The sequence below is a fragment of the Salvelinus alpinus genome, chromosome 21, assembly GCF_045679555.1.
Source record: "Salvelinus alpinus chromosome 21, SLU_Salpinus.1, whole genome shotgun sequence".
Classification (NCBI taxonomy): domain Eukaryota; kingdom Metazoa; phylum Chordata; class Actinopteri; order Salmoniformes; family Salmonidae; genus Salvelinus; species Salvelinus alpinus.
In genome coordinates, this window is record NC_092106.1 from 25,109,134 (window position 1) to 25,132,348 (window position 23,215).

The 23,215-nt window shown below is 43.7% G+C and overlaps 1 protein-coding gene across 1 annotated transcript; it reads right to left on the minus strand.

Moving 5' to 3' along the window:
* Nucleotides 1–119: 119 nt before the first annotated feature.
* LOC139548596 (tumor necrosis factor receptor superfamily member 19-like) lies at nucleotides 120–23,215 on the minus strand. Its single transcript, XM_071358381.1, has 10 exons — nucleotides 22,661–23,215; nucleotides 22,116–22,206; nucleotides 21,656–21,769; nucleotides 14,695–14,873; nucleotides 14,441–14,526; nucleotides 4,156–4,320; nucleotides 3,904–4,014; nucleotides 3,594–3,696; nucleotides 2,786–3,093; nucleotides 120–2,003 (listed from the first exon to the last, which is right to left on the minus strand). Exons 2-10 carry the CDS (start codon nucleotides 22,179–22,181, stop codon nucleotides 1,999–2,001), a joined length of 1,137 nt encoding a protein of 378 aa, XP_071214482.1. The 5' UTR covers nucleotides 22,182–22,206; nucleotides 22,661–23,215; the 3' UTR covers nucleotides 120–1,998.

The following is a 23,215-nucleotide window of genomic DNA, read 5'->3' on the forward strand; positions in this document are numbered from 1 at the left end:
TAGTGCGTGTGATGTAGTGATGATTGCAGGTTGTCTGTTGCAATTGGTGTAGGATTAAAGATGGGCCATTTCAATGTTAGTCACTAGAGACATTTGAACAACAATCAAAATCACATAGGTTGTCTTGTTGAAGTGGTTTATTTACAAATATATCAAATGAAAGTGTATATGCACAACCACCAATACTACAACTGAAAAAAGCAGGCATATTTGTCACTATTCGGTCATGTCTACATTACAAAAATATTAACCTATTTTCTATTTTACAATATCTACAACAAATTTGATATCACACACAAACATTCCTCATTGTCTTAACTTGTTCAGTATTATCTAGATTGTCTTCCATGTGCACCAGAAATCACAGATGTACGTTTTGACATGCTTCTCTTACGCCCTTTAAGGAGATGTTGCCAGTTATTAACTTGTAACAGCGACTTCATGACAAAACACATCAATAGTCACAGTCACACTGTGGTACCGTTGCTGCTAGTCACCTACTTAAGCAGACATCAGAAACAAAGGGGAAGGCATCTATTTACTTTGTACCAGTCAACAATCATTTTGCATGCTTTCAACTTCATTACATCAGCCTCTGGCCCGGCAACCTCGCGTTGTGCATAGATTTCTTTTCAGTCTCTGCTCTTGTGCTTTATTTTGCCGTGAAGTCATTTGTTAGCATTTATTTGCAGTGCTGTGAAAAGGTATTTGCCCCCTTTCTGATTTTCTACATTTGTGCATATTTTCTGTACTGAATATTATGAGATCTTCAACCAAAACCCAATATTAGATAAAGGGAACCTGAATTTACAAATAACAAAAAAAATGATATTTATTTATTTAATTAACAAAGTTATGCAACACCCAATTCCCCTGTGTGAAAAAGTAGTTGCCCCCTTACACTCAATAACTGGTTGTGCCACCTTTAGCTGCAAGGACTGCAACCAAATGCTTCCTTTATTTGTTGATCAGTCTCTCACAACGCTGTGGAGGAATTTTGGCCCACTCCTGCATGGAGAACTGCTTTAACTCGGCGACATTTGTGGGTTTTCAAGCATGAACTGCTCGTTTCAAGTCCTGCCACAACATCTCAATTGGGATTAGGTCTGGACTTTGACTAGGCCATTCCAAAACTTCAAATGTGTTGCTTTCTAACCATTTTCATGTGGACTTGATTGTGTGTCTTGGATCGTTGTCTTGCTGCATGACCCAGCTGCAGCTTCAGCTCACAGACGGATGGCCTGACATTCTCCTGTAGAATTTTCTGATACAGAACAGAATTCATGGTTCCTTCTATTAAGGCAAGTCGTCCAGGTCCTGAGGCAGCAAAGCATCCCCAAACCATCAAACTACCAACACCGTTGGTATGAGGTTCTTACTGTGGAATGCAGTGTTTGGTTTTCGCCAGACATAATGGAACCCATCTTGTCCAAAAAGTTGACTCAAGTTTGCTAAGAAGCACCTGGATGATCATCAAGACTCTTGTTCTCTGGACAGATGAGTCAAAAGTATAACTTTTTAGACAACATCGGTCCCATTATGCCTGGCAAAAACCAAACACTGCATTTCACAGTAAGAACCTTATACCAACGGTCAAGCATGGTGGTGGTAGTGTGATGGTTTGGGGATGCTTTACTGTACACAGGGGCAGTGGGTGTTGCATAACTTTATTTATGAAATAAGTATGTGATTGCTGTGTTATTTGTTCACTTAGGTTCCCTTTATCTAATATTAGGTTTTGGTTGAAGATCTGATAACATTTAGTATAAAAAATATGCAAAATTAGAAAGGGGGCAAATACTTTTTCACAGCACTGTACATAGTCCCTTCAGATGTGTGACGGAAGGTTGTGGGTCACAAACCGCTTGAAAGAGATTGTGTACCACACACTTTTTGGGAATTGGTCTGTGGGCTAGTGTAATCTGAAACGGGATCTTTCTGGACTGTTTTCAGGTCCAGGGCGGTTCAAGGGTGGAACACGAGCCAAATAAATCCATGTCATCCTGGAAAAAGAGAGAGGAGAAAAGCACACACGGTCATTAGTAATCTATCTACCTAACATAGGTCAGGCAGGGACCGAGTCCCAACATCAGAAAGCTCAGCTGGGATCGCTGCCTGGCCCTTTCTTTGCTTCTGACTAGTTCCAGTTTCCATGGACACAACACTGTCCCTGCCAATCAAAGGGAGTGCAACAGTTGTGGTAAAATAAGTGTATGCGTGTGTGTGTTTGAACTATGCTGTTAGGACACAGAATGTCTCCTCTGTCCTGATGCTTCTGTGTTGTAGCTTTCTACTTGACTGTGTTTTGCTGTGGCTTCTACTGCTCTACTCTGAGCTCACTCACTGGATTCCATCAGTTCAGACAATCTGTATTGACTTTGAAGCTCCATTTGACAGATACACTGAAGCTTTTTCCATAAATAATGTGTATCTGTTTTAATGGACTAAACCATTTCTTATCGTTCCAATTTCATATTAAACAGGTATGCTATGCAGAAGAATTCTAAATCGTTTTTGAGGGGAAGGAGAAGCAGTGATTCTTCTTTACTTAATAGTGTTTGCACTCGTATACTTTCCTCTTTTCTTGACAAAGTGAAGAATAGTGTGTTACTGTGTTTGTTAATCGCTCATTGGCTTTGGTTCATGTATAACTACTGGGAAAGCTTACCCTAAGTGAGCATCTGAAGTATGTTATACACCAAGCATCGCTCAATTTCAAACTGTAGAGGATCATTCTGTGTGTGTCTGCATTAAAGTTCATACAGTACAGCAAGACACCACTGACCTTCCAGTGTAGATGGCTGCTGCTTTGGAAGGAGGACCTCTGTCAGGGCACCAGTCTTCTCCTGGCTCTGTCTAGCCTGTTCAGTTGATTTCTCCTGTGTGTCCTCACTTGACCTGCACCCTTCCTCTTCTTCTTCCTCGTCTTCCTCACCCTCTTCCTCTCGGTTGCAGCAGGGTGATCCCAAGCTTTCGACACAGCCGGGGTTCTGCATGAGCGGCCATGTCTCGTCGGCCTCTCTGGAGATGCAGGGCTCTGTATAGGCTTTCAGATAGGCCAGAACATTCTCCTCACAGGGGTTCACGCCACATCTGTAGGGCAAAATGGAGGCCGTGTCAGCATCATAAATCTCTCCCAGTCCCAGCTGTAATGATCCAACCACAGTCCCAGGGAGGCACTTCTCTGACAGTAATCTCCCAAACAGACCCAAAGTTAACACCATAACAAGATTGTTTTTGGCCTTGTCCGTCTTTCTCTTCCTGTTCTGAACCAGAGGTGTGTAAAGGAATGTTGTTTGGTTTCGCAAACATTATCCACCACAGAAATGGTTTACTGTATATGTCTGTCTACACTTCTAGGTCTTTCTGGGAATCCAGGAGACATGATGTCAAGCAATATCAGTTGCTGTACTTGTTACTGGTTCTTTTGACTGTCATATTTGGGCACCCATGTACTAGAATATATGTTGATTGGTGTTGATGAAATATGGTGGTGTATGGTGTTGAACAATGTTAAATGATGTAGATCGGTGGTTAATTAATGGTGGTTTTGAGTGGAGGTGAGGTGAGTGGTGTTGTGTCATGCTCCTCACCCCTCGTTGAGGCTGATCTGGGACTGGAAGGGGCTGGTGTCTCTGCTTCGGCCCAAACTGCAGATTTCATCACAGCACAGGGAGGGGATCAGGTGCACTGGGCCTGGAGATCACACAGGAAAAAACGTGTACCGACCACCAACCATCAGAAAGCATGGATGACCTTGCCAAGAAGCCTCAGCATATAGCGATGCCAGTACCATAGTGATACAGTCAAAGACTCCACACAACTTGACAGAGTGACCGGCTTGAGAACCAAGGCTCATAAAGAGTGATGTGAATGTAGAAGCCCACCAGTAATAGGACCTACCACAGGTGTGGCCTGGCCCGTGGTGACATTGGCAGCATGGGCGCTGAGGGAAATCGTCCAGCCAGGACAACTCTGCTCCACTGTATGGACTGTCCTGGGACCTTAGAGATGCTGAGGCAAAAATACACTTTCATAATGGAGACCCTAAACAAGTATATATTTCAATAGCAAAGCCACCTGTTGGTCCCAATGCTGCACTGAGATTTCCACAACATTGTAATAACTTCTTTCAAGCTCAAGTTGGTCACTCACCGCTGGGCTTCTTCTCCAGCAGCTGTCTCTTGAAGTAGATGACACAGAGGATGAGTAGGGCCAGCAGCACGGTGGCCAGAGCGCTGCAGATGACTGCTGCCAGGGCCATGTCCCGAGGGCTGGTCACCACCGGGGGGATGGGGACCAGGTTCACCCGCCCGCTGCCTGCAGGGGCAGAGATGGAGACGGTCAATATGATCAACAAACGTCCCCACTGTAGTTCTTCTGACATAATAACATGGGAATTTTCAAGCGAAGTTGTAAAAAGGAAAATAAAATATGTTTTTTGAACTGTCTAGTTTGAGAACGACTACATTTTAGAGTCGACTGTGTCATAACCTTGCTAGTACAATCTGGCCATAATTGAAAACAAGTATTTTTCTACACCTGAATTATGTCTCCTTTCTAGGTCTATGTTTATTATTGGCATGTAGTAGCTGTCTTTGACCCACTGAGTCCTCCAAGGAGACAGAGGCTCAAAGAAGAAAGCCTGGAGTAGATTCTCTCTCTCGCTCGTTCTCCCTCCAGAGGATGAGTTCTCCTCCAGAGGATGAGTTATTACAGTCATTCTTCCCCCTACCCCAAGGCCCTCTCATGCCAGTCAGACAGCCCATCATTAAGTCTGTACAGTCTGGCCAGACGTTTGAAACAAGCCTGGTGTGTATGTGTGTGCTTACATTTGTGCATGTGTGTTTATCCCATTACTGCAACTGCTGCCGCTGTCCTAGGCTAGCCCCCAGGGAAATCTGATGTCACTGTCTAGGCTCCCCACCCCAAACTGTTCACACACTCTCACATCAAGGAACCTGGCCTTGAGGACAGCTTCTCATTAAACACTTTCCCACAAATATGGAACATCAGGGCTTAATGTGCCAGATGTCATAACAAATTAGATACAATCTCCTTATGCTAAATTATGATTCAATGACTAAAATGTAATGATTCTTTATCGGATATAACTATCTGCTTAATTCCTCAACAAAGCAAACAAACTTTGTTGAGGAATAATTTGGTACATGACGAATGTCTAGTCATAAGGTAAACACGTCCAATAAGGCCACTGATATTATTTCAACAAGCAACAGAAGTATGATTGTATTATCTGTGATTGTGATTTTTGGTCAATTTTACTCTCCCTCATCACAACAATGACATTCTTATAGAATTTAAAGTGAGTTGTGACCTGTGCATAGTTGGAGTGCAGGTTTACATAGAGAACAAACAAAATACCTAAAGTAATAATTTTCCTACTATGAGAAAGTGACTGGCTACTCGCTAGAGAAACTAGTTATTGTGTGAGATCTGTTTAACATCTTTTTAATTTGAAAAATCTTTTTCAATAGGCCCCTTCAATCGCTGATAGCTTTTTAGTACATAAATCATAAAGCAAAGTGAGTTTGGCCTTTTCAAATTCAAGAGCCCTTTGTTATGCAATGTAAACATTACTTTAGCATTGGCCAATCGTTTTATATTCCAGCGGGATAGAGGATAGGGGATAAGGGTATTTGTACATTCCATCTGAGGAAGAAAAAAATCCCAAACTGCCAGCGAAGCTTAAAATTTCAGTTTGACCCGGGGAGCTAAATAAATAAGCATTTAAATATTTCATTGTAAACAAACAGGTGATAACGGCTTATTAAAACAAGATTAGGACGTTTCAGAGGAGATACTGTAGGTCTTCAAAACTGTTATGACAGAAAACAAGTGCCGTTTTCTAACAGTTTTGACAATTGACTCAACAGGAGTGCACTGCTCACATCAAGGAAAATACATAAATTACACGAGGCAGTTTATATAGCGGAATATAACTTGATATAGGTTGACATTATTTTGTGAGGATACAGTAACATTCTCCACTAAATCAAACAACTTGAAAAAACATCTTTGGAATGTGCTTCCTATCAACATTTTGGAACGTCGTCTATCAAAATAATCCAAAATGACTTGCTGAAAGATTTGACTGAACACCTAAACCCATGCTTACACCTACACCCATGCTTACACAAGCAAGGCACATCATTTTCTCACCATGGTGCAGACACCCTCTCAGACTTTTTCTTCCACTGTACAGTTGTTGAGACCCAATGTCAAAGCCGTCCCGCCTCTGATCCAGTCAGCCCTCCTCACTCCCCTCTGCAACCAGCTGTGTCTTCCCCACACCCCAGCCCAGTGGCAGCCCTTATCACTCCCAGACAGCTGCAGAAAACACAGATTAAGGCTGGCCCATTGAGGAGACCTCACTTGCTGATCGTATCAACCCACCGCACTCTGCCAATAAACTGCTTGTTTTGATATATGCTCTCCTCTCTCCCTGTTGACTTTTAGGAATGCCAAACTTAAAGCCATGGCCTTATGTATGACAGGCCACAAAGAGACAGGGAACCACCAACCCACTGGGCACATACGTCAGTTCAACATCTAGTTTTGAAATCAACAAAAAATGGTAAGGTAAGGTGAAAGAAATATAAATTCTCTTACATTGATAACTTTTTTCAAATCAGTTTTCCACATTGATTCAACATCATCACATTCCTTTTTTGGGTTGAAATGATGTGGAAACAATGTTGATTCCACCAGTTTTTGCCAAGTGGGAAGTATGAATGGCCCCTTCTGAAAACTATCTGCATACATCACTTGTGAAACTTTGGAGATTTTGACTGGAATGACTTCCCATTGCCAAAGAGGTATGAGCCCTCCACAACCAAGAGTTTGTCTTAGGCTAAACAGATCTTCCTATCATAAATACAGCCAACACCCCTTTTAGTGTTGCAAGAAAAGCAAACTAGCATTGCTATGCAGTTGTGGTTTTATACATTTGCAAGGATACATGATTACGGCAGTGGTGAGGAGTTTTGTTGCTCTGAGCGTAAACACGTCACATGTCAAGTCTTGATTGGCTCTTGAGTGACTTTGTTTTGGTGGAGTTGATTTTAAGGATTGACCGCTCTCATTTGGCATGCGTTGGTTTGCAAATCAATCTAGATAATTTCCTGCATGCTGCTAACGCTGTACTTTTTTACAGTCAGTGGTTAGGAGACATGGCATGGACCTTTGAAGTGAGGAAAGTAGAAGAAATGAAAGGTTGAGATAAAGAGAAATTAGATAAACAAATTGAGAGAAATGAGGATGGATATCAGTCGGGTCATGAGTTTTAGGGTCTTGAGTAGCCCTGGCCACAGGCCCTATCTCTAGGAAAAGTGTTACAGTTGTATGAAGAGATGAAAAGAGTCTGCATTGTCTTTCAACAGGCTGACCTGCACGCTTGTGGAATTTGCATCGGATTGCTTCAAACAAAATTGAACTGACTTCCTTTTGTGTATGCTGTGAAATCCTGGTTTGAGATATGGCCAAGTACGGCTCCAACACCATCATTAAGTTTGCAGACGACACAACACTGGTATCCCTGATCACCGACAACGATGAGACAGCCTATAGGTCGGAGGTCAGAGACCTGGCCATGTGGTGCCAAGATAACAACCTCTCCCTCAATGTGATCAAGACAAAGGAGATGATTGTGGACTACAGAAAAAAGAGGACCGATCACGCCCCCATTCTCATCAACGGGGCTGTATTGGAGCAGGTTGGGAGCTTCAAGTTCCTTGGTGCCTACATCACCAACAAACTATCATGGTCCAAACACAGCAAGACAGTCGTGAAGAGGGCACGACAACGCCTATTCCCCCTCAGGAGACTGAATCGATTTGGCATGGGTCCTCAGATCCTCAAAAAGTTCTACAGCTGACCTCCCGGGTGGCGCAGTGGTCTAGGGCACTGCGCCACCCGGTCGCGGCCGGCTGCGACAGAGCCTGGGCGCGAACCCAGAGTTCGCGCCCAGGCTCTGTCGCAGCCGGCCGCGACCGGGAGGTCCGTGGGGCGACGCACAATTGGCCTAGCGCCGTCCGGGTTAGGGAGGGTTTGGCCGGTAGGGATATCCTTGTCTCATCGCACACCAGCGACTCCTGTGGCGGGCCGGGCGCAATGCGCGCTAACCAAGGGAGCCAGGTGCACGGTGTTTCCTCCGACACATTGGTGCGGCTGGCTTCCGGGTTGGAGGCGCGCTGTGTTAAGAAGCAGTGCGGCTTGGTTGGGTTGTGTTTCGGAGGACACATGGCTTTCGACCTTCGTCTCTCCCGAGCCCGTACGGGAGTTGTAGCGATGAGACAAGATAGTAATTACTAGCAATTGGATACCACGAAAATTGGGGAGAAAAGGGGGTAAAATTAAATTTTAAAAAAATAAATAATTCTACAGCTGCACCAACGAGAGCATCCTGACTGATTGCATCATCGCCTGGTATGGCAACTGCTCGGCCTCCGACTTCAAGGCACTACAGAGGGTAGTGCGTACGGCCCAGTACATCACTGGGGCCAAGCTTCCTGCCATCCAGGACCTCTATACCAGGCAGTGTCAGAGGAAGCCCCAAAAAATTGCCAAAGACTCCAGCCTCCCCAGTCATAGAATGTTCTCTCTGCTACCGCACGGCAAGCGGTACGGGTGCGCCAAGTCTAGGTCCAAATGTTCTCTCTGCTACCGCATGACAAGCGGTACCGGTGTTTAGGTCCAAAAAGGCTTCTTAGCAGCTTCTACCCCCAAGCCATAAGACTCCTGAACAGCTAATCAAATGGCTACCCGAACTATTTGCATTGTCCCACCCTCCCCCATTTTTACGCTGCTGCTACTCTCTGTTTATTATCCATGCATAGTCACTTTACATCTACCTACATGTACATATTACCTCAATTACCTTGACTAACCGGTGCCCCCGCACATTGACTCTGTACCGGTACCCTCTGTATATAGCCTCGCTACTGTTATTTTATTGTTGATCCTTAATTAGTAGCAAAAAAATTTACTTCAGTTTATTTTAGTAAATACTTAACCAACAATGCAGTTTTAAGAAAAAAAGTGTTAAGGGCTTGTAAGTAAGCATTTCACTGTAAGGTCTACACCTGTTGTATTTGGCACATGTGACAAATACATTTTGAATTGATTTGATGTGCCAAAAAATATTTCTCTGACAGTTAAGCTTCCAACTTATATAGAAGGAATGTCAGGGGGTAGAACAAAAAACAGCTTATAGCCAAAGCAATGATTGTTTTTTCTATTACCAAACCAACAGACTAAATTCCCATTTGACTTTGGCGTAAATCTGTTTGGAATGAGTAAAAATGGCGAAACGTTTCTGGAGCTGGGGAGTGGGGGGATTTGGGGGAATATGGTCGGCCTCTCGCCAGACAACTAATACAACTCTACCATGACACAGATAAAAACAACAGCAGAGGAAATACATTAAAGCGACTGAAGGAGTCCATTAAACACAATCTCATTTTTACTTTGCTCCAGAAACTGAAGTGCCATCCTGCACAGCTGCAGCTTAGCCCAGAGCCAGTATGGCTGGAATGATCTGCCCTTTAAGTTTTCACCACCGTCCACAAGATAAAACCGGAGGAAGAGATATGAAGACTTTCAAACATTTGGAAGCATTCCACTGAGACTCCCTGTAGTAACTACCAGCTTTGCTCTCTCTGGGACACAATGGCCATTTTGTTTCATGGGCCTCTGCAATCAAAATGGTAAGCCAGACAGCCAGGCAGCCAAACAGACAGACAGACAGACAGACAGACAGACAGACATGCATAGCTTAGATGTCCCAAGGCCCATGTTCAGGGTGATTACATATGGTTTAGTCATATGTAGACTCTCTTACTAATACTGCATGCTTTATAGTTATTGCTTGAAAATCAATATTTTGGTAGTAATGGTAGTAATAAAACTACCTCATATTGAGGGTGGGACACAGCTTTACATACTACATTTGAGCAAACAATTTTACATCTCCAGGAAGAGCAAATGTAAACTGAGTTTGTGAGTTCAAGTTGTCTGATATCCTGGAGACGTCTTCATTTATCTAACAGAGGGGTGCTAGACCTGGCTGGACGGCTCATACACACAGGCTGCCAAACCTTCTCAAGGAACAGCTGTGGCCTCCACAAGCATCAGGAAGTCACACTCAATTACCAAAGGTATAAGTTAGCTAGCCCACTCTCTCTGTGTGAGTGCCCGAAAATCATAAGGCTATACCTAACCACTGGTAATGGCCGGAAAAAGGTGGCTAATGAGATGTAGTAGTGGCCTACTGGAATTAAATACACTGCTTTATGAACAAAACCCCCTTTAAGAAATGCTTAATAGACCTCCGTGGATACATAGAAAGTGCTAGCAAATTGCACTACATAGTTTAAGAACGTCCTCTCTGAATATACAGTTGAAGTCAGAAGTTTACATACACTTAGGTTGGAGTCATTAAAACTAGTTTTTCAACCACTCCACAAATTTCTTGTTAACAAACTATAGTTTTGGCAAGTCGGTTAGGACATCTACTTTGTGCATGACACAAGTCTTTTTTCCAACAGTTGTTTACAGACAGATTATTTCACTTATAATTCACTGTATCACAATTCCATTGGGTCAGAAGTTTACATACACTAAGTTGACTGTGCCTTTAAACAGCTTGGGAAATTCCAGAAAATGATGTCTGAATCCTGGTTTAGGATTACATTTCCATCCCTAACTATAACATTTTCCGACGAGATAGAACTGCCGAAGGGGGCGGAGTTGCAATCTACTACAGAGATAGCCTGCAGAGTTCTGTCATACTATCCAGGTCTGTGCCCAAACAATTTGAGCTTCTACTTTTAAAAATCCACCTTTCCAGAAACAAGTCTCTCACCATTTCCGCTTGTTATAAACCCCCCTCGCCCCCCAGTTGTGCCCTGGACACCATATGTGAATTGATCGCCCCCCATCTATCTTCAGAGTTCGTACTGCTAGGTGACCTAAACTGGGACATGCTTAAACACCCCGGCCGTACTACAATCTAAGCTAGATGCCCTCAATCTCACACAAATCATCAAGGAACCTACCAGGTACAACCCTAAATCCGTAACCATGGGCACCCTCTTAGATATCATCCTGACGACCCTGCACTCTAAATACACCTCTGCTGTCTTCAACCAGGATCTCAGCGATCACTGCCTCATTGCCTGCGTGCATACTGGGTCCGCGGTCAAATGACCACCCCTCATCACTGTCAAACGCTCCCTAAAACACCAGCGAGCAGGCCTTTCTAATTGACCTGGCCCGGGTATCCTGGAAGGATATTGACCTTATCCCGTCAGTAGCAGATGCCTGGTTGCTCTTCAAAAGTGCTTTCCTCTCCATCTTAAATAAGCATGCCACATTCAAAAAATGTAGAACTAAGAACAGATATAGCCCTTGGTTCACCCCAGACTTGACTGCCCTTGACCAGCACAAAAACATCCTGTGGCGTTCTGCATTAGCATCGAATAGCCCCCACGATATGCAACTTTTCAGGGAAGTCAGGAACCAATATATTCAGTCAGTTAGGAAAGCTAAGGCTATCTTTTTCAAACAGAAATTTGCTTCCTGTAGCACTAATTCCAAAAAGTTTTGGGACACTGTAAAGTCCATGGAGAATAAGAGCACCTCCTCCCAGCTGCCCACTGCACTGAGGATAGGAAACACTCTCACCACTGATAAATCTACGATAATTTCAATAAGCATTTTTCAACGGCTGGCATCCCCTGCAGAAACTTGCCCCCCCACCGCTTCTCCTTCACCCAAATCCAGACAGCTGAGGTTCTGAGAGAACTGCAAAATCTGGAACCCTACAAATCACCTGGGCTAGACAATCTGGACCCTCTCTTTCTAAAATTATCCGCCGAAATTGTTGCAACCCCTATTACTAGTCTATTCAATCTCTCTTTCGTATCGTCTGAGATCCCCAAAGATTGAAAAGCTGCCGTGGTCATCCCCCTCTTCAAAGGGGGAGACACTCTAGACCCAAACTGTTATAGATCTATATCCAACCTGCCCTGCCTTTCTAAAATCTTCGAAAGCCAAGTTAATAAACAGATCACCGACCATTTCGAATCCCACCGTACCTTCTCCACTATGCAATCTGGTTTCTGAGCTGGTCATGGGTGCACCTCAGCCATGCTCAATGTCCTAAACTATATCATAACCGCAATCGATAAAAAACAGTACTGTGCAGCCGTCTTCATCGACCTGGCCAAGGCTTTCGATTCTGTCAATCACCGTATTCTTATTGGCAGACTCAACAGCCTTGGCTTCTCAAATGACTGCCGCGCCTGGTTCACCAACTACTTCTCAGATAGAGTTCAGTGTGTCAAATCGCAGGGCCTGTTGTCCGGACCTCTGGCAGTCTCTACGGGGTTGCCACAGGATTCAATTCTCGGGCCGACTCTTTTCTCTGTATATATCAATGATGCCGCTCTTGCTGCTGGTGATTCTCTGATCCACCTCTACGCAGACGACACCATTCTGTATACATCTGGCCTTTCTTTGGACACTGTGCTAACAAACCTCCAAACGAGCTTCAACGCCATACAACACTCCTTCCGTGGCCTCCAACTGCTTTTAAATGCAAGTAAAACTAAGTGCATGCTCTTCAACCGATTGCTGCCCGCACCCTCCCGCCTGACTAACATCACTACTCTGGACGGTTCTGACCTAGTATATGTGGACATCTACAAATACCTAGGTGTCTGGTTAGACTGTAAACTCTCCTTCCACTCACATGAAGTATCTCCAATCCAAAATAAAATCTAGAATCGGCTTCCTATTTCGCAACAAAGCCTCCTTCACTTATGCAGCCAAACATACCCTCGTAAAACTGACTATCCTACCGATCCTTGACTTCGGCGATGTCATTTACTAAATAGCTCCCAACACTCTACTCAGCAAACTGGATGTAGTCTATCACAGTGCCATCCGTTTTATCACCAAAGCCCCATATACTACCCACCACTGCGACCTGTATGCTCTCGTTGGCTGGCCCTCACTACAAATCTGTCGCCAAACCCACTGGCTCCTGGTCATCTGTAAGTCTTTGCAAGGTAAAGCCCCGCCTTATCTCAGCTCACTGGTCACCATAGCAGCACCCACCCGTAGCACGCGCTCCAGCAGGTATATTGCACTGGTCATCCCCAAAGCCAACACTTACTTTGGCCGCCTTTCCTTCCAGTTCTCTGCTGCCAATGACTGGAATGAATTGCAAAAATCTATGAAGCTGGAGTCTTATATCTCCCTCCCTAACTTTAAGCATCAGCTGTCTGAGCAGCTTACCGATCACTGTACCTGTACACAGCCAATCTGTAAATAGCACACCCGACTGACTACCTCATCCCCATATTATTACTTACCTTCTTACTCTTTTGCACCCCAGTATCTCTACTTGCACATTCATCATCTGCACATCTATCACTCCAGTATTAATGCTAAATTGTAATTATTTTGCCTCTAGGGCCTATTTATTACCTCCCTACTCTTCTACATTTGCACACACTGTACATAGATTTTTCTATTTTTATTTTATTTAGTGTTATTGACTGTACGTTTGTTTATGTGTAACTTTGTGTTGTTGTTTTTGTCGCACTGCTTTGCTTTATCTTGGCCAGGTCGCAGTTGTAAATGATAACTTGTTCTTAACTGGCCTACCTGATTAAATAAAGGTGAAATAAAAATAAATTTAAAAAAGGCCATTCTACTGCCAATGTTTGTCTATGGAGATTGCATGGCTGTGTGCTCGATTTTATACACCTGTCAGCAACGGGTGTGACTGAAATAGCCAAATCCACTCATTTGAAGGGGTGTCCACATACTTTTGTATATATAGTGTATTTCGAAACATTGCAGGTCCTTTTTGTCTTGAAATATGTGGATGGAGACGTTAACTTAAGAGGTTTTCAGCAGTCCATGAGAATGGAGCGATGATGATGGGTCGTATTGTATGGTCCCAGCTAAAATAATCCAGTTCTGGCAAGACCGACTATTATGCTAGCAGTATCCATGTCAACATTTATGGGCCTGGTTGTAAAACTAAGCATTTATTTGAGCAATAAACATAGTTGGCTGGCTCAATGAGACTTTACTGTATGAGCTATGATTTTCTACACCCATTGGGGTTGTGGTTCTGATTACTCTAAGGGCCTTGTGATGGCATGTTTTAGATGAAGGTACAGTATGTGAATTTGTTCTTAACTGACTTTGCTAGTTAAATAAAGGCAAAAAAATATAATTGTGTTTTGTTATGGCTTTATGGCCTGACATGTTCTTGGGGTCTTGGCTGTACTTTTGGCATGGAGTTCAATAGTTTTCTCAATTAATGATGTTCTCAACTTCTCATTCAAGCTACAGATAGTACTCATAAACTGATGTTACACAAGAGAGTGTGAGTGCTCACAGTGTGGCTCATATGGAGGTGGAGGGTCCCCACATGGTATGCACTCCATATCTTGGAATCCGCTCAGCTTAGTTTTCCTGTAAAACCTGTTAAACACAACATAGCATTGAATTATTATGAAAGTTCTCATAAATCTGCTTAATTGATTGTATGAGGTAATGAACCAATACTTTGACCATTATCTGTAGTAACAGAGCAGTAGTTCACTAGTAGTAGAAGTAGAGTAGTTGTAAGAGATTAAGCCCGTCCCTCACCCGGGCAGACAGTCTCCGCACTCAGCATTGCTGGTGGTGGAACAGTTGGCCTTCTGGAAGCGGTTGTTCAGGCCACAGTCCAGGCAGGGCTTGCACTTCTGCAGGCTCCGGTCCTCTTTGTAGCGGTTGCTTCTGCAGGACACGCACCTGGCATCCTCTCCGTAACCAAAGCCACATTCCTGGAGGGATTAACAGGAGAAATCCCCCGGGTGAGAGGTGGGGCTGGGGGCAGCTGGAGAAAGGCTCTGAATGTGGGATACCAGGGTGTCTAGAATTAAAGAATGATCTTGGCTTCCAAGATCGTAAGGGAACAATGGTCCGAATCTTTTGAGAGTCCATCTTACACTGGCAATAATCCCTCTGACTCTCTCAGAATCAATGAGGGGCCTTCCGCTGCAGGCCCCAGAATGGCCAAGTATTTGAATGATAAAAGGCCCTCGGGGACACCCACTGTTGTATTATTGCAAGTTTATTGCTGGGTTTTTGTGTGATTGGTTCTTTCTGGAACAACTCAGTGAGTGTCCTGGTGATTGAGAGGCCAGTGTATGTAGGCAACGCTTCAGTTAGCTGGGGGCAGGGATTATGGAGAGGTGCACAAGCGTAAGAAGTTGAAAACCTCTCCTGGTCTCTACAATGGGACCTGCACTTAAAAAGCACAGCATCTCATTACTGAATGAGTGATCTAATATGGAACCAGCCTAGTTGTCAGGCTTTAACCCCTATAGCGAATCCAAAATGGCAATATTACTAGACCCATATTGGATATATTATCACCCTGAATATATTATCTATATAACCTGCGTGTATCTGTTTACTATTGGATTCATGGGTACACCTCAATAAATGGGGACACGAGAATATATATATATATATATATATATATATATTATATCATTATATTGTTTTTGCCAATCAGCCTGAGTACCAGTAGTTCTATTTTCTCTCCCATGCACAGGTTACCTTTCATTCTAGCCTGTGCACAAACTCTCATGGCTTTCCTCTAGACACGAGAATATAGCCTTTTCTGTTCTGTCTAAAAATATATAATGAGGTGTATGTAGTAGGTCTAGTGTTAATGTGATTCCTATTTGGTACTATATAGCATTTATTTGGCACGCAGAGGCTGGCAACCTTGATTTCCTATGGTAATAGCAACATTTACATTCCTGCTGATCATCGCATCCCACGCCAAGTAAAAGGACCCTGCTGGAATGACATCAGTCATTTTATTGTCTGCAGCAGCTGCCCCCATCCACTGTTAAACCACTGTTACCACACTGCATTCCCAGGCGGGGCGGGGGGGGGGGGGGGTCTCCTAGACCGTGTCCCGTTTCACCGCCTGGGCATGCAGTAGCACGGGAATGTGGGCACAGGAGCCCGGGGGTTAGGCAGACTGGCAAAGAAAGGGAAAAAAAGGGAGGCAAAGAGGGGATTGCATTATGGCCCTACAGACTCAGGGCAGAAGATAGAGGAATTTGGCCATTTCAGCCAAACAAATGAGACGACATTGGACCTGGGCTCTGGCCAGAGGGCTAGGGCAGGGCTGCAGCTGTTGTTGTGTGCTCTCCATATAAGGACCTTCACACCAGCAGAGCAGGGAACAGTGGAAAGGCGAGAGAGAGAGGGGGGGAGGGAGGGGGGTGATGACAACAGAGAGAAGGAAATACGGTTTGAATTTAGATTTGTGGATGATGTTGAACCCTGGAGCCTGAGTTTCTCCTAGTGCACGCCACAGAAGGCTATCCGCTGCAAAGCAGTCAGAGCAGAGCTGTTTAGAGTGGTTTTAGATGGAGGATCATCGTCCCACTTCCAGATGAAGGGGCCCTAGGAGGATTGATCCCCACAAAGCTGTGCGCTGGCAAAGACGCTGTCCATGTGGCAATGCATGGCAGGAGAGGGGCTGCCACGTACACAGGCCAGGGTAGGGCACAGAACAAAAGTAGCACTCAGCCAACTTGTCCCCTCTCCACCCAGGCAGTGCTGTAACATCCAGAAATGATCTGGATTTCAGTCTTTTTGCATTAATAACAAAGGATCAAAACAAGGTCTAACACCCTGACCTGATCAGGTGTCTAATGTGAGAAAACATCTCAGATAATTGCATGGAAACACATTTTGTTTTTACAATAAAGATGCTGTCGGGCCTCCCGGGTGGCGCAGTGGTCTAGAGCACTGCATCGCAGTGCTAGCTGCGCCACCAGAGTCTCTGGGTTCGCGCCCAGGCTCTGTCGCAGCCGGCCGCGACCGGGAGGTCCGTGGGGCGACGCACAATTGGCATAGCGTCGTCCGGGTTAGGGAGGGTTTGGCCGGTAGGGATATCCTTGTCTCATCGCGCTCCAGCGACTCCTGTGGCGGGCCGGGCGCAGTGCGCGCTAACCGAGGGGGGCGGGTGCACGGTGTTTCCTCCGACACATTGGTGCGGCTGGCTTCCGGGTTGGAGGCGCGCTGTGTTAAGAAGCAGTGCGGCTTGGTTGGGTTGTGCTTCGGAGGACGCATGGCTTTCGACCTTCGTCTCTCCCGAGCCCGTACGGGAGTTGTAGCGATGAGACAAGATAGTAATTACTAGCGATTGGATACCACGGAAATTGGGGAGAAAAGGGGATAAAAAATAAAATAAATAAAAATAAATAAAGATGCTGTCAAGGTATCCCATCTTGGGATGCAGCCAGGAATCACATAATACTACAGTCTCATTTAAATGGAGCTAATGGGTATAGGCAAATTAGCTTTCAAGTGTGTCATTACTTCCATGGGCTTAGGATGATCTAGCCTCAAAGTGAGCACAAAAGCCAGTGCTTACTCGTCTCATTTTACTCCTATCTCCAGATCTAGTTTTTGGTGAGAATGCCAAGCAAAACAGCACAGATGTAGAGCTGTGTGGAGGGAAAAGAGAGAGCTGGTTGGCTGGGGTTAAAGCATGTTCAGACAGGGAGAGATCAGCAGGGAATCACAAGAGTCTCCAGGGGGGCCAGTCATCTGATCCAGTAATGAACAAGCTCGGAAAACAATGTGAGTTTGTTAATGCAGTGTGCCATCTAACGTTACCCACACACTGCCACACTCTTTCAATGTCTAGTGTCTACAAATCAAAGACATGTTGCCTCTTTGCCAATGGCAAAGTTGCCAGTATGCATGCACTATATGTGGGACAGTCACTCCTGTATGTATGTATGTACTGTATGTACGTATGTATGTACAGTTGAAGTCGGAAGTTTACATACACCTTAGCCAAATACATTTAAACTCAGTTTTTCACAATTCCTGACATTTAATCCTAGTAAAAATTCCCTGTCTTAGGTCAGTTAGGATCACCACTTTATTCTAAGAATGTGAAATGTCAGAATAATAGTAGAGATAATGATTTATTTCAGCTTTTATTTCTTTCATCACATTCCCAATGGGTCAGAAGTTCACATACACCCAATTACTATTTGGTAGCATTGCCTTTAAATTGTTTAACTTGGGTCAAACGTTTTGGGTAGCCTATGTAAACTTCCGACTTCAACTGTACTTATTTTCCACCATTATTTTTCCACCATAATTTGCAAATAAATTCATTAAAAATCCTACAATGTGATTTTCTGGATTTCTTTTCTCATTTTGTCTGTCATAGTTGAAGTGTACCTATGATGAAAATTACAGGCCTCTCTCATCTTTTTAAGTGGGAGAACTTGCACAATTGGTGGCTGACTAAATACTTTTTTGCCCCACTGTATGTACAGTTGAAGTCGGAAGTTTACATACACTTAGGTTGGAGTCATTAAAACTAGTTTTTCAACCACTCCACAAATTTCTTAACAAACTATAGTTTTGGCAAGTCGGTTAGGACATCTACTTTGTGCATGACAAAAGTAATTTTTCCAACAATTGTTTACAGACAGATTATTTCACTTATAATTCACTGTATCACAATTCCAATGGGTCAGAAGTTTACATACACTAAGTTGACTGTGCCTTTAAGCAGCTTGGAAAATTCCAGAAAATTATGTCATGGCTTTCGAAGCTTCTGATAGGCTAATTGACATAATTTGAGTCAATTGGAGGTGTACCTGTGGATGTATTTCAAGGTCTACCTTCAAACTCAGTGCCTCTTTGCTTGACATCATGGGAAAATCAAAAGAAATCAGCCAAGACCTTGTAGACATCCACAAGTCTGGTTCATCCTTGTACCACGTTCATCTGTACAAACAATAGTACGCAAGTATAAACACCATGGGACCACGCAGCCGTCATACCGCTCAGGAAGGAGACACATTCTGTCTCCTAGAGATGAACGTACTTTGGTGCGAAAAGTGCAAATCAATCCCAGAACAACAGCAAAGGACCTTGTGAAGATGCTGGAGGAAACAGGTACAAAGTATCTATATCCACAGTAAAACAAGTCCTATATCGACATAACCTGAAAGGCCGCTCAGCACTGCTCCAAAACCGCCATAAAAAAGCCAGACTACGGTTTGCAACTGCACATGGGGACAAAGATCGTACTTTTTGGAGAAATGTCCTCTGGTCTGATGAAACAAAAATAGAACTGTTTGGCCATAATGACCATCGTTATGTTAGGAGGAAAAAGGGGGAGGCTTGCAAGCCGAAGAACACCATCCCGACCGTTAAGGACGGGGGTGGCAGCATCATGTTGTGGGGGTGCTTTGCTGCAGGAGGGTCTGGTGCACTTCACAAAATAGATGGCATCATGAGGCAGAAAAATGATGTGGATATATTGAAGCAACATCTCAAGACATCAGTCAGGAAGTTAAAGCTTGGTCGCAAATGGGTCTTCCAAATGGACAATGACCTCAAGCATACTTCCAAAGCTGAGGCAAAATGGCTTAAGAACAACAAAGTCAAGGTATTAGAGTGGCCATCACAAAGCCCTGACCTCAATCCTATAGAAAATTTGTGGGCAGAACTGAAAAGTGTGTGCGAGCAAGGAGGCCTACAAACCTGACTCAGTTACACCAGCTATGGCAGGAAGAATGGGCCAAAATTCACCCAACTTATTGTGGGAAGCTCGTGGAAGGCTACCCGAAACGTTTGACCCAAGTTAAACAATTTAAAGGCAATGCTACCAAATACTAATTGAGTGTATGTGAATTTCTGACCCACTGGGAATGTGATGAAAGAAATAAAAGCTGAATTAAATCATTATCTCTACTATTATTCCGACATTTCACATTCTTAAAATAAAGTGGTGATCCTAACTGACCTAAGACAGGGAATTTTTACTCTGATTAAATGTCAGGAATTGTGAAAAACTGAGTTTAAATGTATTTGGCTAAGGTGTATGTAAACTTCCGACTTCAACTGTATGCATGTACTGTAAATATGTATGTACTGTACGTATGTACGTATGTACTGTATGTATGTATGTATGTATGTATGTATGTATGTATGTATGTATGTATTGTTAGGAATTGTAGATTTGCTCAAGTGTGAAGAAATGCTGGATGAAAGACAAGGTGAAGACTTCTGTAACTTTCGTTCGAGGATTTAATAGACAGAAGAAACCAGTGCACCAGTGAGAGCTGTGGGCTCGTAAGTAAGCATTTCACTGTAAGGTCTACACCTGTTGTATTCAGCGCATGTGACTAATAAAATGTTATTTGATTTGATTTGTGTGATACTCAGAAGAGCTCGCAACAATCTGACTCTCAAGGCCAGGAAGCTTGTTAAATACCATCCTCTGTTCATTCTCCAAGTTCCTGGTCCCTGGTCAAAACTTTAATGACGGTTGTTGTCGAGACCACTTGGGTCAGAGTGAATCGTATATTAGCTATATCTGTCACTTGAAACCACCGGTGGCCCGGGGGTTCTACTTTTTAATAAAGGACTTCCCTGATGCTTGGGTGGTTCCCTGAACGAAGAGCTAATAGGTTTGTGAAGTTGGTATAATTACATTCCATATTAGAAAAGTCTCCCCACTGAGGTGCACCATTTACCTGCTCGGAGCTTCCCTACACTGTGAGATGGCTTCCCGCAACCACTTAGAATGAATGAGGCAGCCAATTATTAACCAGGACCCCAGGGCACACAGTATTCATGACTGTTGAACTGGCAGAGGAACATGAGGCCCACTGAAGCGTACCACCACTGACTGCATGTCTGTGTGTACCAAGATAAAAGGCAAACTGGTAGACAAGTATGTGTGCAACAGATGTTTACGAGAGGGAAATTTAGTATAAGATGGAAGGTTTTTTACCTGTTCTTAGTTGAGCATATGATTAAGTGGTAGGAGGGAAAGCATTGCTAAACTAATGTTGCTCAGGGCCTTCCAACCCATTTCTACACAGCCCACACAGAGCACCATGTCTTTGGCAAGAATAGTGGTAAAAGGCATACCCCTCTCACTGTACAGCACGTTTATGCATGGTTTCCATCAAACAATGGAGACAATAACTTGGACAGGGAACTTGGGAAAAACAATGGAATCCATTCAACAACAGAGGGTCGAAGTATGGGTGTGACTGATTAAAGAGCGGTCTGTGTTCTACAAAAGCCATTTGGCCCTTTTCTCCATTAAACAGAGGAAGTCATAAATAACCTCAGTCCCCTGGATAAGATACACTATTCTAAACACTGAAATCCATTCTATTCATGAACGGTTGTCTTTCAGAATAAAGCTGTGTTTTTTTACCAAGGGTATATTTTATCCAGAGGTTATTCAGGTTTAGGAAGTTACAACATGATTTAAGTAGTCTGGTTGTATCTAGTATTATCATGGTTTTAGTCTCTTTCCTTTTTATAGATCAAGGGAAACAGTGATAAATGTTTTCCTTTCAACTGTGATGAAGCATCCTAAAAACTCGTTCAACTGAGATGGAATCATTGGGCCAACTACATTTTCCACAGATTTTTAAAGTCTGTATGTAAAGTGCAGTACATTTAAGGGCACTCATAAGGAGGTCATCATTTATTGATGTCTGAGTTTTACTGTCTATATAGCATACATTATTAGGCTCCAAACCTTTGACAGCTCCTGCCCGGCGTCGCACTGCTTGCAGGGTTTACAGTTCCCAAGCTGATCCTTGTACTCCTGTTCCCTGCATTCTCTGGTCTCCTCCTCCGCTGTTACAGGAACCTGGGAGGGAATAATCATTTGATACTGAACAGCTAGTGATTCCTGCGTTTCATCAGGCCTTTCATCAGTAAGAGATCATGTGGACTGAGTCCAGAGCAAGCGTAATCCCCCTACAATAGTGCCACTATTCTACCCACTGGCTTTTACTCTTCAAACTATGTAGACTACTATATCTGTCCGTCCACACATTGATGTCCATGCCAGATCTGACAACAGTCATTTAAAATGGAGACTATTACAGAGTCTATTATACGTGGGCATTACAGATCGCAGATCGGACTATAAATGGCCTGTCAAAAGCTTGGAATCACACTAGTTGGGTAAATTCAAAGCAGAAATAACTCACCAGAGATGAGTATATTACATGTAACGTCAGTAGAAATAACCAGGTGTGCCCAGGTATCAAGGCCATTTTTAGGGGCTACTGCAGAATGACTCTGGAAAAGAGAAAGATATAGAATGAAGATGTGAATTTCTTCTCTGTTCAACAACAAAAAACAAACATAAAGGAATACTGTGGAACCTCGGATTGCTGTCAAAAAGCCCAATGTATGGCCAGTGAAAATTACCACAATACTCATGAGCAGGTAAATTATATTTGTTCTCAGCCACTTTCCTCCAAACAGGTTGACATAGTGACCAATCACAACATAGACACAACATACCAGCTTTGCAACATATTCAACTATGTTGTAACATTGTAACAATGTTTTTTATGAGCTAGTTGATATTTTCAGCGAGGACAATGATGCTTCATCCTTCCTCAAACCAGCCAGGGCTATGACAGAATGATCTTGTCAAAAGTCAAAATATGTGTTAATGGTTTCAGTTTTTTGAATGTCTCAAAATCATATTGGTTACAAAACAACTGCAGCCCTCTGCACGTTTTACCTGGTATGTGCTGCTGTAGTCTGATGGGTTCTTTAGTTGTCCTTTCCCTGCCTGAATGAGTGTAGTTTCAGACAGATATCCACTCCTGTGCGTTCTGCATAGGTCTCCAGACCATTCCAGCCATGCGATGTGCTCTTTGCTCAACTGCGCTACTCCAGTCCAGGCGAATCCCCGGATTGAAGACAAAATCAGAGCGGAGATCAAAGGCAGGGATAGCTGCGATCTAAAGCATGTAATCTGATCTCTGATCGGCCACTAGGCCTACATCAAAGCGCAACCACAGGGTGGACACTACTGCTACAAACAGGTCATTATGATCATATGACAATAACCTTACATGTCGATACAATTGCATACAAGATAGAGGGCTCATTAAAATGTGGAAATGCAAAGAGTTTGCAAAGTGCAAGGCGTCGAGATCTGGTTGTGTTGTTATTCTCCTTTGAAATGGGCTTCCAGCGCCGCCTCCCTCTATGCGATCCCTGGTCTGTTTGTTTGGTTTATCTGAGGGTTCGCTGTTTGATGCCAGGCTTGGGTTTGAAGTTGAGCACAGCC